Source organism: Panthera tigris, chromosome A2 (assembly GCF_018350195.1).
Source record: "Panthera tigris isolate Pti1 chromosome A2, P.tigris_Pti1_mat1.1, whole genome shotgun sequence".
In the NCBI taxonomy this organism is placed as follows: Eukaryota; Metazoa; Chordata; class Mammalia; order Carnivora; family Felidae; genus Panthera; species Panthera tigris.
In genome coordinates, this window is record NC_056661.1 from 13,066,375 (window position 1) to 13,080,452 (window position 14,078).

The 14,078-nt window shown below is 54.7% G+C and overlaps 1 protein-coding gene across 4 annotated transcripts in view; it reads left to right on the top strand.

The window, feature by feature from the left end:
- The window catches only part of SLC27A1 (solute carrier family 27 member 1), a 32,832-nt gene extending 22,911 nt beyond the window's left edge, over positions 1-9,921 (top strand). For 2 of the 4 annotated variants that reach the window (XM_042978534.1, XM_042978535.1), the window contains exons 8-12: positions 4,425-4,634; positions 5,848-5,974; positions 6,063-6,437; positions 6,826-6,972; positions 8,609-9,921. In XM_042978534.1, coding sequence (XP_042834468.1) covers positions 4,425-4,634; positions 5,848-5,974; positions 6,063-6,437; positions 6,826-6,972; positions 8,609-8,766 — 1,017 coding nt within the window. In that variant the 3' untranslated portion in view covers positions 8,767-9,921. The remainder of the gene's footprint in view (positions 1-4,424; positions 4,635-5,847; positions 5,975-6,062; positions 6,438-6,825; positions 6,973-8,608) is intronic. The other 2 variants (XM_042978536.1, XM_042978537.1) reach the window with 2 other exon arrangements.
- The last annotated feature ends 4,157 nt before the right edge of the window (positions 9,922-14,078 follow it).

Consider the following 14,078-nt stretch of genomic DNA (forward strand, 5'->3'; position numbering starts at 1 on the left):
AAGAGAGAATGGGATGTGTCCAGGGACTGGCAAGTTGGCAGGTGCCCACCTCACCTTGGATGGGTGGGGCCCAGAGAGGTTAGGCCAGCTGCCCAGGTCACACAGCTAGGCAGGGTGGGGGCTCTGGGTTGGCATCTTGGGGGTCTTTGGGGGGGCAATGACTGATTTGCTCTCCTTTTGAGGATTTTCCTTTTTTCCTTGCGGGCGGCCCTTGAGGAACGTTGTTAAACCAAGTCTTGAAGTGCAAGCGGGTCTGTTTGATCCACTTGATTATTGAGAGTTGTGAATACAGATCACCCCCCACCGCTTTCTGAAAGTTCGAGTGACAGTGCTTTGCTTTGGGGAAAGACCTACATCAGTACCTGATTTCACTAACCAAAGGAAATCCGAGGAGGATTTTCTCTTTTGCACCTGTCACTGGCCCCAGGGGCCTTCAAACACCCCATCCTGCCCTCTCTAGCCCCACCCACATCCCTCCTTCGGCATCATTGTGAAACAACCCCCAGAGAGCAATGTGTTTCCTACATAGATGTTTCTGGAAAACCTCTGAAAGATGAGGACTGTTTTGCTTTTGAGGCAAAATTCGTTTTTTTTTTTTAATTTTTTTTTTAACATTTATTCATTTTTGAGACAGAGACAGACAGAGCATGAACGGGGGAAGGTCAGAGAGAGAGGGAGACACAGAATCGGAAACAGGCTCCAGGCTCTGAGCTGTCAGCACAGAGCCCGACGCGGGGCTCGAACTCACAGACCACGAGATCATGACCTGAGCCGAAGTCGGACGTCCAACCGACTGAGCCACCCAGGCGCCCCGAAATAAACCATTTTTAAAGCAGACAGTTAGTGACCCTTAGTACATTCACCATGTTGTGTAACCATCACCTCTAATTCCAGAACATTTCCATCATGCCTGAAGGAAAACCTGGTATCAGCAGTCACTCCCCAGCCCTGTTCCCCCACCCCCGTGCCTGGGGTAGCCACTAATTTGCTCTCTATCTTTATGGATTTGCCTGTCCTGGACCTTTCTTGTAAATGGGATCAGATACTGTGTGGCTTTTTGTGTCTGGTGAGGGCTGTTTCTAAGACAAAAGGCGTGAAAGCAGGGTCTCGAAGAGATATTTGCACACGAAGGTTCACAGCAGCGCAATTTACAACAGCTGAAACATGGAAGCCAATGGGGCCGCCGGAGGGGGTGGGGACCCAGCGTCTAGTGGGGACAGAGTCCCGGTTCTCCAAGACGAAAGGAGTTCCGGTGGATGGTGATGGCTGGCTCCCAGTGTGAATGTACTTAATACTACCGAGCTGTGCACTTAAAAGTCCTTCAGATGGTCAATTTTAGGTATACGTGAATGCAACAAGAAAAGAAAAAAAAAACCTGTAAGCTCAGCGCCGCCATCACAGCCAAAAAGTGACAGTGACCCCCGCAGTGTCATCAGGAATCTGGGCAGAGGCTCAATCCCCAGGGACTCGCCTTGTCAAAAAGGTGGTCTTTCCCCTGTTTCTAGAATTCGGACAAAATCCGTTTTTAGAGGAGACGCACACATTTCGACCGTCAATGTGTCTCATGGGAATCCTTTCATCTGTAGGAACCTCTTGCTTCTCTTTTTTTCCCCATCTCGTGTGTATTTACTGAAGAAAGGAAGTTGCTTGTCCTGTAGTATGTTCCCGATCTGGAGACAGTGTCTCTTAACGTGTTCCTCTGTCCCTGGCATTTCCTGTCCATTGGGAGTTGTTGGGTCTAGCACAGTGTCTCTCCACCATGATGCTTGGGATATTTGGGGCTGGATCAGTCTCTGCTCTGGGGGCCATCCTGTGCACTGCAGGATATTGACAGGCATTCCTGACCTGACATCACTAGAGGCCAAGAGCATCCCACGCACCCCCACCCCCCACCAGTCGTGACCGTTCAAAATGCATCCAGATGTTGCCAAGTGTTCTGGGGGGACAGAACTGCCTGTGGTTGAGAACCCCTGGTCTAGATATTTGATCAGCTTCAAGTTCAACTCTTTTGGCAAGGATTCCTTGTCGGTGGTGCTGTGCCCTCCCACTGGGAGGCCCGTGGTGTCAGGTGGTCCCCCTCTTTGTCCTTGACATGCTGTGCTGCATCGGGCATCATTCACCGTCTCTGGACCCTTGGTAGTCTGTTTCTAAGAAGGGGAATTTCTGTGTCTAAAAGAAGGTACGTGCTAAACACTGAGGGGCTCTTTAAGGAATAGAGGACGGAATCCTCAAAGGTCAAGTTTAACAAGGACATTGACAAAAGCAGTGCATGCATTTGGGTTCGGAAATCCCATCCCTTGGCTGTTGGACAGGGAAACTGCTTGGCTGCTGTTTACTTGCAGCGGTGGCCCCAGGCCCAAACAACAGTCCATCCATCCTCAGGGGAGGCAGCGGGCTGTCATTTAGAGCCCCACTTTCGGGGCTCCTGGGTGGCTCAGTTGATTAAGCATTCGATTTCGGCTCGGGTTGTGATCTCCCTGTTCATGGGTTCGAGCCCCACGTCGGGCTCTGCACTGACAGCTCGGAGCCTGGAGCCTGCTTCGGATTCTGTGTCTCCCTCTGTCTCTGCCCCTCCCCTGCTCACGCTCTGTCTCTGTCTCTCTCTCTCAAAAATAAATAAACATTAGAACCCCACTTTCTTCGCTGTGTAGCAACAGACGGGCAGGGGACAGGTGACTCCACCCCTCCTCATCCCTGGGGGGGGGGCTGAATGTGTGGTGCCTGTGTCTCTCCCTGCCCGCTGGGGTGAGTGCACCTAGTGTACAAGGTCACCCTGACGCGGGGGAGTTGTAGCAGGGTCCCTGGTCGATGATCTGCTCCCAGCCTCTATCTAGGTGCCACTGTGCAGGCTGGAGGTGTTGGCATAGGCCATCTGATGTCTGCCTCTCTGAGCTGACCTGAGTTGTCTTCCCTTCAGCCCTGGGTCTGTCCCGGGGTCCAGGCAGAGGTAAAGATCAGCTGTTTGCTCTCAGCGTGACACAGACTCAGGGCCATGGTTGGTGGGGGGGGGGGGGGGACGGTGTCATTGTCTCCCTCCGCTGCCTCAATCGTGGCTGGGTTGTCCCTCCCCTGGCCTGAAGAGGACAGCTGAGAGCTGGACAGCTTCAGGCACGACCTGATCCAGGAGGTGCTCTGTCTCTGTCCATTTCTTGTTTTTCTCCTTCCTAGGTGTGCAGCTTCCTTCTTAGCCCTGTTTCTTCTGGCAGGTTTTCAGCAGCTCAGGTAGCGACAGTCTGGGGTTGATTCTCATTGGCCTAATTCTCGTCATGTGCTCACCCTTGAACCAGTTACTAGCTGGGGACGGACTGGGCTGGTTGGCCCCGCTGTGTCTTAGGTTGGCGTGGGCTGGGCCCCCCGCAAAAGCACTGACCTGAGCCTAGGGACCGAGGGAGAGAACTCCCCACCTTCAGGCTCTGCTGCCCTTGCCCCATCCTGGGCTTGCCTCGTGTCCAGCAGCTGATGATCTTGGACAGGCTGTTTCCCTCTGTGAATCTCATGCCTTCCTGTCCCGCGTGGAGTGTTGGGAGAATTAAACGGATGAGCTCTGTGTTTGGCGGTAGAATACTCAGCACATGTGTTTATTCATCAGGGATTCAACAAGCACTGTGCAGGGAATGCCTCTCCGCGGCAGTGATATTTGGCCCAAACCCTGGGGACCCAGATGCATCCCTGGGGAAGGATTTTCGCTCCAGGCAGCGGGCATAGCATGTGCAAAGGCCCTGAGGAGCCCTGTGTGGCATAGGGTGTTGGTGCGAAAGGGAAGGAGGGAGGCAGTGAGGGCAGGGGGGGGGGAGGGCAAAGGGAATTGACCACTGGCAGAAATTTGGACTTGATCCTGTTGGTGAGGGGACGCTGTGAACACTTTGGAAATGTCATGATCAACTTGGCGCTTCATCCTGAGCGTGTAACTGTTTCATTCACACTCCGGCCGCGATGCCCAGATTCAAATCAAGGACTATCACTTATCAGCTTTGGTCCGGTTACTTACTGTCTGTGACCCCTAGTAAAATTGGTGGTGGTGGTGATCGGGGGTAATCCTTGGGAAGCCAAACCTCAGATAAGGACTTGAAGGCACCTGGGGTATCTGGGAGATGACTCCTCCCCCCCCCCGGGGGGTGGAGCCTTGAGACAGGGAGGGAAGGAGCCCTGTGGAGGTGGGGGGGGGGGCGCTGAGGTTCGGGTCAGAGAGGCAGCGTGGGGATGGACGGAGCGCGGAGGGGCATGGGGGACGCTGACCGCATCCTCTCGGCCCCTGCCCCTGGCGTGGATGCGGGCGAGGGGCAGGCGTACACGGCCTGGGCCGTTTTGTTACCATCGCCCTTTAAGAGCGCTTTGTCCCTAGCGCCCAGGTTGGAGGGGTGGCTCGGGGGCTGGGGCCCGGCGTGGCCGCCCAACCCTCGCTTCCCCCCCTCTCCCGCCCCCAGGTGGTCCAGTACATCGGGGAGATCTGCCGCTACCTGCTGAAGCAGCCGGTGCGCGAGGCCGAGGGGCGGCACCGCGTGCGCCTGGCCGTGGGCAACGGGCTGCGGCCGGCCATCTGGGAGGAGTTCACCGAGCGCTTCGGCGTGCGCCAGATCGGCGAGTTCTATGGAGCGACCGAGTGTAACTGCAGCATTGCCAACGTGGACGGGAAGGTGGGCGGCGGTGGGGCGGCGCGGGGCAGGCTCTGACCTTCCGGGATCGCTGCTACCTCTGCCTCCCCGGCCCCGCGTTCTCCCAGAGCAGCCTGATCTGCTGGGAGGGCCCGGCCAGGTGGCACAGGGCAGGGGAAGGGGGCGGGGGGCGCCTGGGACTGCCGGGGCGCGCGGGGGGGGGGGGGGGGGGGCGGTCCCTCTTCCGGCATGCACAGTTAGTGGCTTGACCTGAATTCAAGTCCTCGGTGAGGCCACGTGTACCTTGGGCAAAGGCCTCAGCCTTTTCTGTTTGCACCTGTGGAACTGGCGGGGGGAGAGTGGGACTCTGGGGGATCCAGGGGCCAGGGTTGGGGTGCCCATCCCCTCCTACTGGGTAAGGCACTCAGACTCCTTGGGCCTTGGCTTCCTCCTCTGTACATGGGGACGACAGCCCATTGGGCCTGTTCTAATCACCCGACGTAATCAGGAGCTCAGCGCCGCACCCCCAGGTTGCAAACTCTCTGCAATTGCTTTTATGATTCGCAATTAATGTTTCCATCCTGCCTTAGCAGGACCCTGCTGCCTTATCAAACTCCTCCCATCCTAAGCCAGGCACAGCTAACGAGAATAACAATAAAGCAAGCACCACAATAAAGCAAGCACCGGAGGGGCAGTGATTTGTTTCCTGTCTGTCTCTGTTTTGGGTCCTCAGGACCTGAGAACAAGGCACTGCCCCCACCGTGCATGTCTGTTGAAGACACTCTGGCTGCATTAACACAGGTTGCTGTGTTGGGTACGTAACAGACGTACCCAACGGCACACAGCAGCACAGACCCATTAGACAGGGATTTGTGCTCACTGGACTGAGCCAGGCAAGGTGGCATGCAGCGGGGAGCGGGCAGAAGCTCTGCCAGTGTCCCCACGTGGCTCCGGGGTTACCCCAGGCATTCACTTCCTGCCAGCATAGAGGGTTTTAGGGACCAGGAAGTGGTGACCGGTCAGCAGGTTTCCTCACGAGATGATGGCCAAAGGAGGCCGGGGAGATGGGAGGAGGGGCATGAGTCCTGGGAAGGCGGCACTGCCCTTAATACCCCCTTTTTCGGATCGCCCAAGGCCACAGAGTTCAGGGACGCGGCGTGCTAATTCCAGGCCCTGGGGCAGGAGAGGCAAGACGTCAGTGGGGAGGACACCGTTCCCCACGGGGCTCCTCACCGACGTGGCTCGCCCATCCCAGGTCGGCTCCTGTGGCTTTAACAGCCGTATCTTGCCCCACGTGTACCCCATCCGGCTGGTGAAGGTCAACGAGGACACCATGGAGCTACTGCGGGATGCCCAGGGCCTCTGCATCCCGTGTCAGGCCGGTGAGCCAGGCCCTGCCCAGTCCCCTGGGGAACCGGGGCCCCCGCCCCCTGCCCACCCAGCGCAGCCTGAGGGTGGCCTCCTCTCCAGGGGAGCCTGGCCTCCTCGTGGGCCAGATCAACCAGCAGGACCCGCTGCGTCGCTTCGATGGCTACATCAGCGAGAGCGCCACCAGCAAGAAGATCGCCCACAGTGTCTTCCGCAAGGGCGACAGCGCCTACCTCTCAGGTGCGAAGGTCCTGGGGGCTGGCTGTGGGGACGGCGGGCCACCATCTTACCTCTCCTCCTCCCCTCTCCCAGGTGACGTGCTGGTGATGGATGAGCTGGGCTACATGTACTTCCGGGACCGCGGCGGGGACACCTTCCGCTGGCGTGGGGAGAATGTCTCCACTACTGAGGTGGAGGGCGTGCTCAGCCGCCTGCTGGGCCAGACAGATGTGGCTGTGTACGGGGTGGCTGTGCCAGGCAAGCTGGGTTTGTGGGGGTGGTCCTAGGGTATGGCAGCCCCAGAGGAGCCCAACCTGCATGAGCTTGGAGGTACAGGTGCTCTTGGGCAGTGCTCAGCTCGGATAACTGCACATAGCAACCTGCGTCGGGGCACTGGAGCTGGAGTTACCCCTCCTGGATGATAACCCTTCGGTTTCCTTATCCAGTACATGGGATCGTGAAAGTGACTGTCTCAGAGTTGCAGCGACAGCAAAAGCTCAATAATAATAATGATTGCTGCTTCAGCAAGTGTTATCTCAGACGGAAGGGACTAGAGATCAGAGACCAGGGGCCTCTGTCTGAGGGTGTATTCAGTCCTGCGGCGGCACAAAAGGTGGGGTGTTCTCAGTGAAACCTCTATCTCCAGGAGTAGAGGGCAAAGCAGGCATGGCGGCCATCGCGGACCCCCACGGCCAGCTGAGCCCCAATGTGCTGTACCAAGAGCTGCAGAAGGTGCTGGCACCCTATGCCCGGCCCATCTTCCTACGCCTCCTGCCCCAAGTGGACACTACAGGTGCGGCCTCTCGCCTCTCCGTCTGTCCGTCCATCTGTCTTTTGGTTCAACGACCATTTGCTTATTTGTCCTGGTTCAGATCGTTGTGCCAAGTCTGACACGATGGTTCGTGGCTAGCAGGCATGGTGGGCTCATGCAGGGCCTTTCTCTTGTTTCATTAGCATCGTTATTTATTTCCATTCCTCGATCCTACCCCCACTAGGCATTCTGCAGTGTTTGGGGCATTTCTTCCATTTCCTGCATTTTTTCTGGTGACTAGGAACTTTGAGCAAATCATCTTGTTATCTGGGAGATTTCCTGCTTCTGTAAATTGCCTGTTTGTATCTTTTGCCCATCTTTGTATAGCCTTGCTGTCTTTTTCTTTTCGATTTGTGAGAGTTTCTCCTAATAGTCCAGATGTTAATTCTGTAGCAGTTTCGGACATCAGAAGTCTTCTATTTGGGAGTCGAACCGTTAACCTTGTTTATGGGGCTTTTGTTGAAAAGAAGCCCTTAATTTTGATACAAACTTACCCCCCCCCCCTTTTTTTAATGTTATGGTTTATGCTTTTGAAGTTTTATTTTGAACAAGACACCTTCTCAACTCTAAAGCATACAGGTATCCCTCGTCCATTTTTTCCTACTAGCCTGAACCCTTAGCTTTATCTTTTTTTTTTTTAATGCTTATTTACTTAAAAAAAACCATTTTTTTAATGTTTGTTCATTTTTGAGAGACAGAGACAGAGCATGAGCAGGGAAGGGGCAGAGAGAGGGAGACAGACACAGAATCTGAAGCAGGCTCCAGGCTCCGAGCCATCAGCACAGAGCCCGACGTGGGGCTCAAACTCACCAACTGTGAGATCATGACTTGAGCCGAAGTCAGATGCTCAACTGACTGAGCTACCCAGGTGCCCCAATGTTTATTTACTTTTGAGAGAGAGAGACACACACAGAGAGAGCAAGGAAGGGGCACAAGGAGAGGGGGACAGAGGATCTAAAGAGCACTCTGTGCTGACAGTAGAGAGGCCGATATAGGGCTTGAACCCATGAACCTCAAGAGCATGAGCTGAGCCAAAGTCAGATGCTTAACCAGCTGAGCCACCCAGGTGCTCCTAGGCTTATCTTTCATGAAACCTTCCTTTACTTGTTCACTGTAGGGAGTGCAAACTTTTTCTTAAAGGACCAGATAGTAAGTATTTTCAGTTTTGGGGCCATGCAGTCTCTGTCCCATACACCTCTGGTTCTGTGGTATAAAAGCTGTCCTAGACAATGTGTAAATGGGTAGGCATACCTTCATGCCAATAAAACTATTTACAAAACAGATGATGGGCCAAATTTGGCCCTCGGCTACAGGCTGCTGCCCCCTGACCTACCGTGTGACAGACTCAGCCCTGCTTTGGTCTCGGGGCTGTACATGTGACCAGGCAGGGAGTACACAGAGTATGCGGCTGTGATGGGGGTAGTCAGGGAGGCCTCCCTGGAGGAGGGGGCATGAAGTCAGGATCTGAAGGGCAAAGGAGAATCAGGCAGACAAAATGAGGAAGAATGTTTCCAGCCGAGGGGATGGTCTATGCAGAAGCCTGGAGGTGTAGGAGAGGATGGTGAGTTGGGGGTCCCTGGAACCCCCTTGCTGAGTATCCCCATCCTCGCCCCTACAGGCACCTTCAAGATCCAGAAGACTCGGCTGCAGCATGAGGGCTTTGACCCACGCCAGACCTCGGACCGGCTCTTCTTCCTGGACCTGAAGCAGGGCCACTACCTGCCCCTCGACCAGAGTGTCTACACTCGCATCTGCTCGGGTGCCTTTGCCCTCTGACGCTCCTCCTCTGCCCACTAGGACTCCCAGCCCGGCCCTGCCAGTGAGGCTGGGGGGCTGGCCCAGCTATGCCAGGTGGGGCCACCCTGGTGTTCAGCAGCCAGAGTAGCCCAGGAAGACCCCACGGCTCTGCTACCCTCTCTCTCCTCTCTCCTCCTCGGGGCTGTCTCCTGCCTGAGTTCCCGTGCCTGTGTCTCTGTGCGTCTCTCTCCTCCCTGCTTCTCAGCCTCCCCGCTGTCCCGTATGCCCACACCTCTTCCCTCTTTCTTTCCCCCTGCTCTCTCCTGAGATCTGCGGGCATGCAGGGCGCAGCTGTCCTCCCTGCTGGGTCATGGACCCAGAGTGGAGCTTCTCAGCCTCCCGAGTCTCAGCTGTGCCTTAAGGAGCGACAGTCCGCGCCTCCCCAGGCTGCTGGGCCCCAGGGCGTCACAGGCCAGTCTGAGCTCCAGACAGACCCTCTATGACCCTTCCCGAGCAGAGGATCCACGTGGTTTGCCCCGCCCACCCGGGTGCCGGCGGGGGGGGGGGGGGGTCATTGTCAAGGGACCTCCAGGCCAGCTAGAAATCTCTCTTTTGCACTTAACCATCTTTGGTGGGCCTCCCTCCTGTCCCCTGTCTGCCCTTCCTGATGCCCGGAAGCTTCCAGAATTGACTGTGACCCCTTAGACATTGCCCCTGCCCAGATGTCTCCTTTTAGGTGCCTCCACGGAGCTCTTGCTAGAGGAGCCTTGAAGACTGCGCTGGGTGGCTGTTCGGCTCACCATCCAGACACTCACCCTGGCAGAGGACTCTAGGGGGTCCCCACCTGACGCCGCTGCTGGTGGGACCCACAGGAGTGGCAGCGGTGATGCAGGGGGAGGTCTCCCGCCTGGGGGTGGTGTCTGAGATGGAATTCGGGGCCTTGGAAGTTCCAGCCCATTGAATATCCCCACTGGCTTTGTTGGTGACAGTTCAGACCTCGTGTTGGTGGTCGGCCTCATTGGTGGCTCATCCCGGACTCTTGGCCACTCAGACTGTCCGTCCCGCCCCCCAATTCCGCAGTAGCATCCAGCCCCTCAAACACTGGGGCCAGTGCTGTTGCGCATGGGCCTTTCCAAGCACCAAGGTTTTGTTTCCTAGTTGAATTGAAGAAATAAACCTGCAGAGTGTCCAGTGCCTGAATCCCAGTTATTTACTGTCTGTCCCCGTGTGGCACAGAACGCTTTCTGAGTTTCACAAGGCAGGACTTCCGCTGGGGAACTCATGTTCACCAGGCAAGAGCCAGACACATGGCTTTTTCTTGCTGTCCCCTGTTGCCTGTAAGCCCATCGGCACGGCCTCTGGGGCCTCGGGTTAGCGTTCTCACTGCCTCCCTGCAGCCTCTGGGGCCTCACGAAGCCCTGCGCCGGCCCCGGTCCCAGAGGAGGTGCCTGTAGGTTCTGGCGGGTGCCCAGCGTGGCCGTAGCTCTGAGTGACAGCTTCAGAGGTGGCTGTTGGAGCTGGCGTTCTAATCCAGGACATCCAGCGCCAGGGTCTATCCACGTAGCCCCAACTTCTGCTGTTCCTCCAGTATTATAACATCTGCCTCCGCTCGTCTCCGCTTCAGGGGACAGAGGAGGAAAGGTTTGTGGTGACTGGGCATTTGCTGGGTGGGTGCACTGAGCGGGGGCCCTGGGGATGGATCAGGCCCTGGTTGGCTCAAGAATGGATGAACCATCGATGGGTGGGGCTGTCCTTGGATGCCCACAGCCGGCCAGGAGAAGAAGGCAGGGGAAGGATCCTGCCTCTGGGGGTGCAGCGCCCCTGGTGTGCTGACCAAACGACTGCATTCCATTTAACGTGCCCCGAGACCTCAACCGCCGTGGTCCCCATTGTGCAGATGAGGAAACTGAGGTACAAGCAGGGGAATGGAGTCAATGCCAGCGGCTCCCGGTGCGAAAGCGGGCCAGCAGGACCTTTCTTGGTCCAAAGCTTGTGAGCCCCAGAAGGGTAAGACGCTCCGAGCTGACGAGAAAATAATCCTGCGTCAGGCTCTGTGTCTGTCTTTTTAATTAATAATAAACTTTATTTATTGGGGCAACGTCAGGTTTATTTAAAAAAAAAAAAAAAAGAGTGGAGAGTACAGAGTTGCCATATACTCTTGTCACCCCGCCCCCTGTCTCTCTTACCATCACCGCCCTGCATTTGTTAGGGTTGATGGGCCTTGTGTCCGTGCATTCTTATCTCAAGCCTACGGTTTATGTTAGCATTCACTCCGTGTTGTGCATTCTGTGGGTTTCAGCAAATGCGTGCATCCGTTGTGATAGTATCCTAGTTTCTCTGCCCTAAACGTCCCCGGTGCTCCGTCCCTCCGCCCCTCCTATCCCAACCCCTGGCAGCCGCCGATCTTTTCCCCGTCTCCATAGTTTTGCTTTTTTCCAGGTCACGCGCTTGGAATCACGCAACGTAGATAGCCTTTCCCGACCAGCTTCTTTCACTTAGCCGGATGAAGCTCCGCTCAGGCGCCCTCACGACGTTTCATGGCTTGAGAGCTTTGTATTGTTCATGCCAGATGAGACGAGTCGGTCTGGGACGCCCTCTCCCCACCCCCGCCCTGCCCCAGGAACCGGGGTTAAGTCTGGAGGAAGAGCTGGGATCAGGAGGCCATCTGAGGCCTCAAGCCTCCCCTTCATGGAGGGGCCCCGGCAGGATGTGTACGGAGGGGATGTCCGTCCCTGTGACGTGGGAAGAGACTCGTCCTGGTCTGGCATCGGCACGTGGGGTCGAGCAGTGGTGTGCGAGGGACAAGGAGGGAGAAGCCGTGCCAGAGAGGGCGTGTGAAGGAGGGGGAGTTGAGGACATGAGAACCTTCCAAGGGGAGGTAGCTGTAGGCTGGGACCTTGCCTCCTACCCTTCGAGCGTCTCCCTCGCTTTGGAAAGAGTCCAGGCTCCCTGGCCGGAGCTTGCCATCCTATAGGCTCTTTTCTTTCCACCGCGAGTGGTCATTCCCAGCTTGCGTCTCCCTTCGGTGCCTTTGCACCTGCTGTCTCTTGTGCCTGAACCATTGTTCGTCCGCTGCATGCCTGGCCAACTCCTACTGTTTTGTTTTGTTTAAATGTTTGTGTATTTTGAGAGACAGCGCTTGTGTGAGAGCAGGGGAGGGGCAGAGACAGAGGGAGAGAATCCCAAGCGGGCTCCATGTTGTCAGGGCAGAGCCCAATGCAGGGCTCAGTCCCACGAACTGTGAGATGACGACCTGAGCCGCAATTAAGATTTGGACCCTTAACCCACTCAGCCACCCAGGCGCCCCTACTGACTTGTTTTCAGTTGAGGTGTCATTCACATACCTTAAAATCCATCTTTTTAAATTGCCCGATTTAGTGGTGTTGAGTGTTTACAAAGTTGTGCAGCCGTCACCTCTCTCTGGTTCCAGAACACTTTGATTCCCCTAAAAGGAAACTTCATACCCATTAGAAGTCTCTCTCCCCAGCCCCTGGCAGCCACTAATTGGCTTTCTGTCTCTATGGATGTCTGTTCTGGACATTTCATGTAAGTGAAATCATACAACATATGGTCTTTGATGTCTGGCTTCTTTCGCTTGGCGTCATGTTTTTAAGATTCATCCAGGTTCGTTCCTTTTTATGGACAACTAATATTTCAGTGTATGGATGGGCCACATGTTGACCATCGACCAGTTGATGGACATTGAGTTATTTACCCTGTTTAGCTATTGTGATAGTGCTGCCGTGAACATTTGTGTACAAGTCTTTGTGTGAACATATGTTTTTAATTGGGGTGGGGGTATAAACCAAAGTGTGGAAATACTAGGTCATATGGCAACTGTTTCATATTTTGAGGGACTGCCAGACTGTTTTTCAAAGTGACTGCACCATTTTATGGTCCCGCCAGCAGCTGTGTGTAAGAGTTCCAATTTCCCATGTCCTTGCCAGCACTTTCTTTGGGAAATATGTCTATTTCAGACAAAACACGGGCAACAAATGGACCTGCGTGTTCTCTCCAACCTGCTTCCGTGTCTCAGTTAGCTTAAGCTCCACCAGGCATCTAATTCAGTAAGCTCGAAACTCGGGACTCAATCCTGATTCCTCTTTTTCCTCATACTCCTTGGCCCATCCATTAGAAAGGATCAGGTTAAAAATTAAAAAAAAAAAAAAAAAGAAGAAGAAGAAGAAGACACACTTGGAAAGCTTTCATACTGAACACCATGATGAAGTGACGCTGAAAAACATCCATCCTGAAGTCAGATCTATATTGCAAACTTAACAGTGGGGCTATTTGAGGCTAACCTATCCAAAGAACCATTTGCTTCCTTGAATTTTAAGTAGATCTTTTAAAAAGCAATACAATGGGGCGCCTGGGTGGCTCAGTCGGTTGAGCATCCAACTTCAGCTCAGGTCATGATCTCACGGTCTGTGAGTTCGAGCTCAGGTCATGATCTCACGGTCTGTGAGTTCGAGCCCTGTGTCAGGCTCTGTACTGACAGCCCAGAGCCTGGAGCCTGCTTCGGATTCTGTGTCTCCCTCTCTCTCTGACCTTCCCCCATTCATGCTCTGTCTCTCTCTGTCTCAAAAATAAATAAACATTTTTAAAAAATAAAAATAAAAAATGCGATATGCGAGAAAGAAGGAAGGAAGGAAGGAAGGAAGGAAGGAAGGAAGGAAGGAAGGATCGATCAGGAGCCTTGCCTCCAAGACAGACCCTAAACCCACCAAACCCAGCCAGCACTAGATTTCTCTAACCCACTAAACGTGGCTCCTGGCTGGCCTCCCTACTCCCGCCCCTTCCCTCCACAATCCCTTTATGTGGTAGCCAAAGTGATCTTTTAAAAACATACCCCAGGCCTCTCCCCTACTCAAGCCCTTCAGAGGATCTGCTAAGGGGTGTGGCCCTTCCCTTCCTGGTCTCATCTCCAGTCTGGCCTGGGTGGTCAGTCTCCAGTCACACATGCCTGCCTTCTGCTCTCTCAAAATAAAGAAATACACTTTTTAGAAAGATTTATGACTTTGTTTTCTTCTAAGGGTTTTTCGTTTCAGCCCTTAACATTTAGGCCTTTGATCCATTTATTTTTTTTTTTTCTTAACGTTTATTTATTATTGAGAGACACAGAGAGAGATAGAGCATGAGCATGGGAGGGGCAGAGAAAGGAGGAGACACAGAATCCGAAGTAGGCTCCAGGCTCTGAGCTGTCCGCACAGAGCCTCATGCGGGGCTCGAACTCACAAACCGTGAGATCATGACCTGAGCCGAAGTCGGACGCTCAACCGACTGAGCCACCCAGGCGCCCCTGATCCATTTTTTTAAAAGTGATCTCTACACCCAACATGGGGCTCAAACCT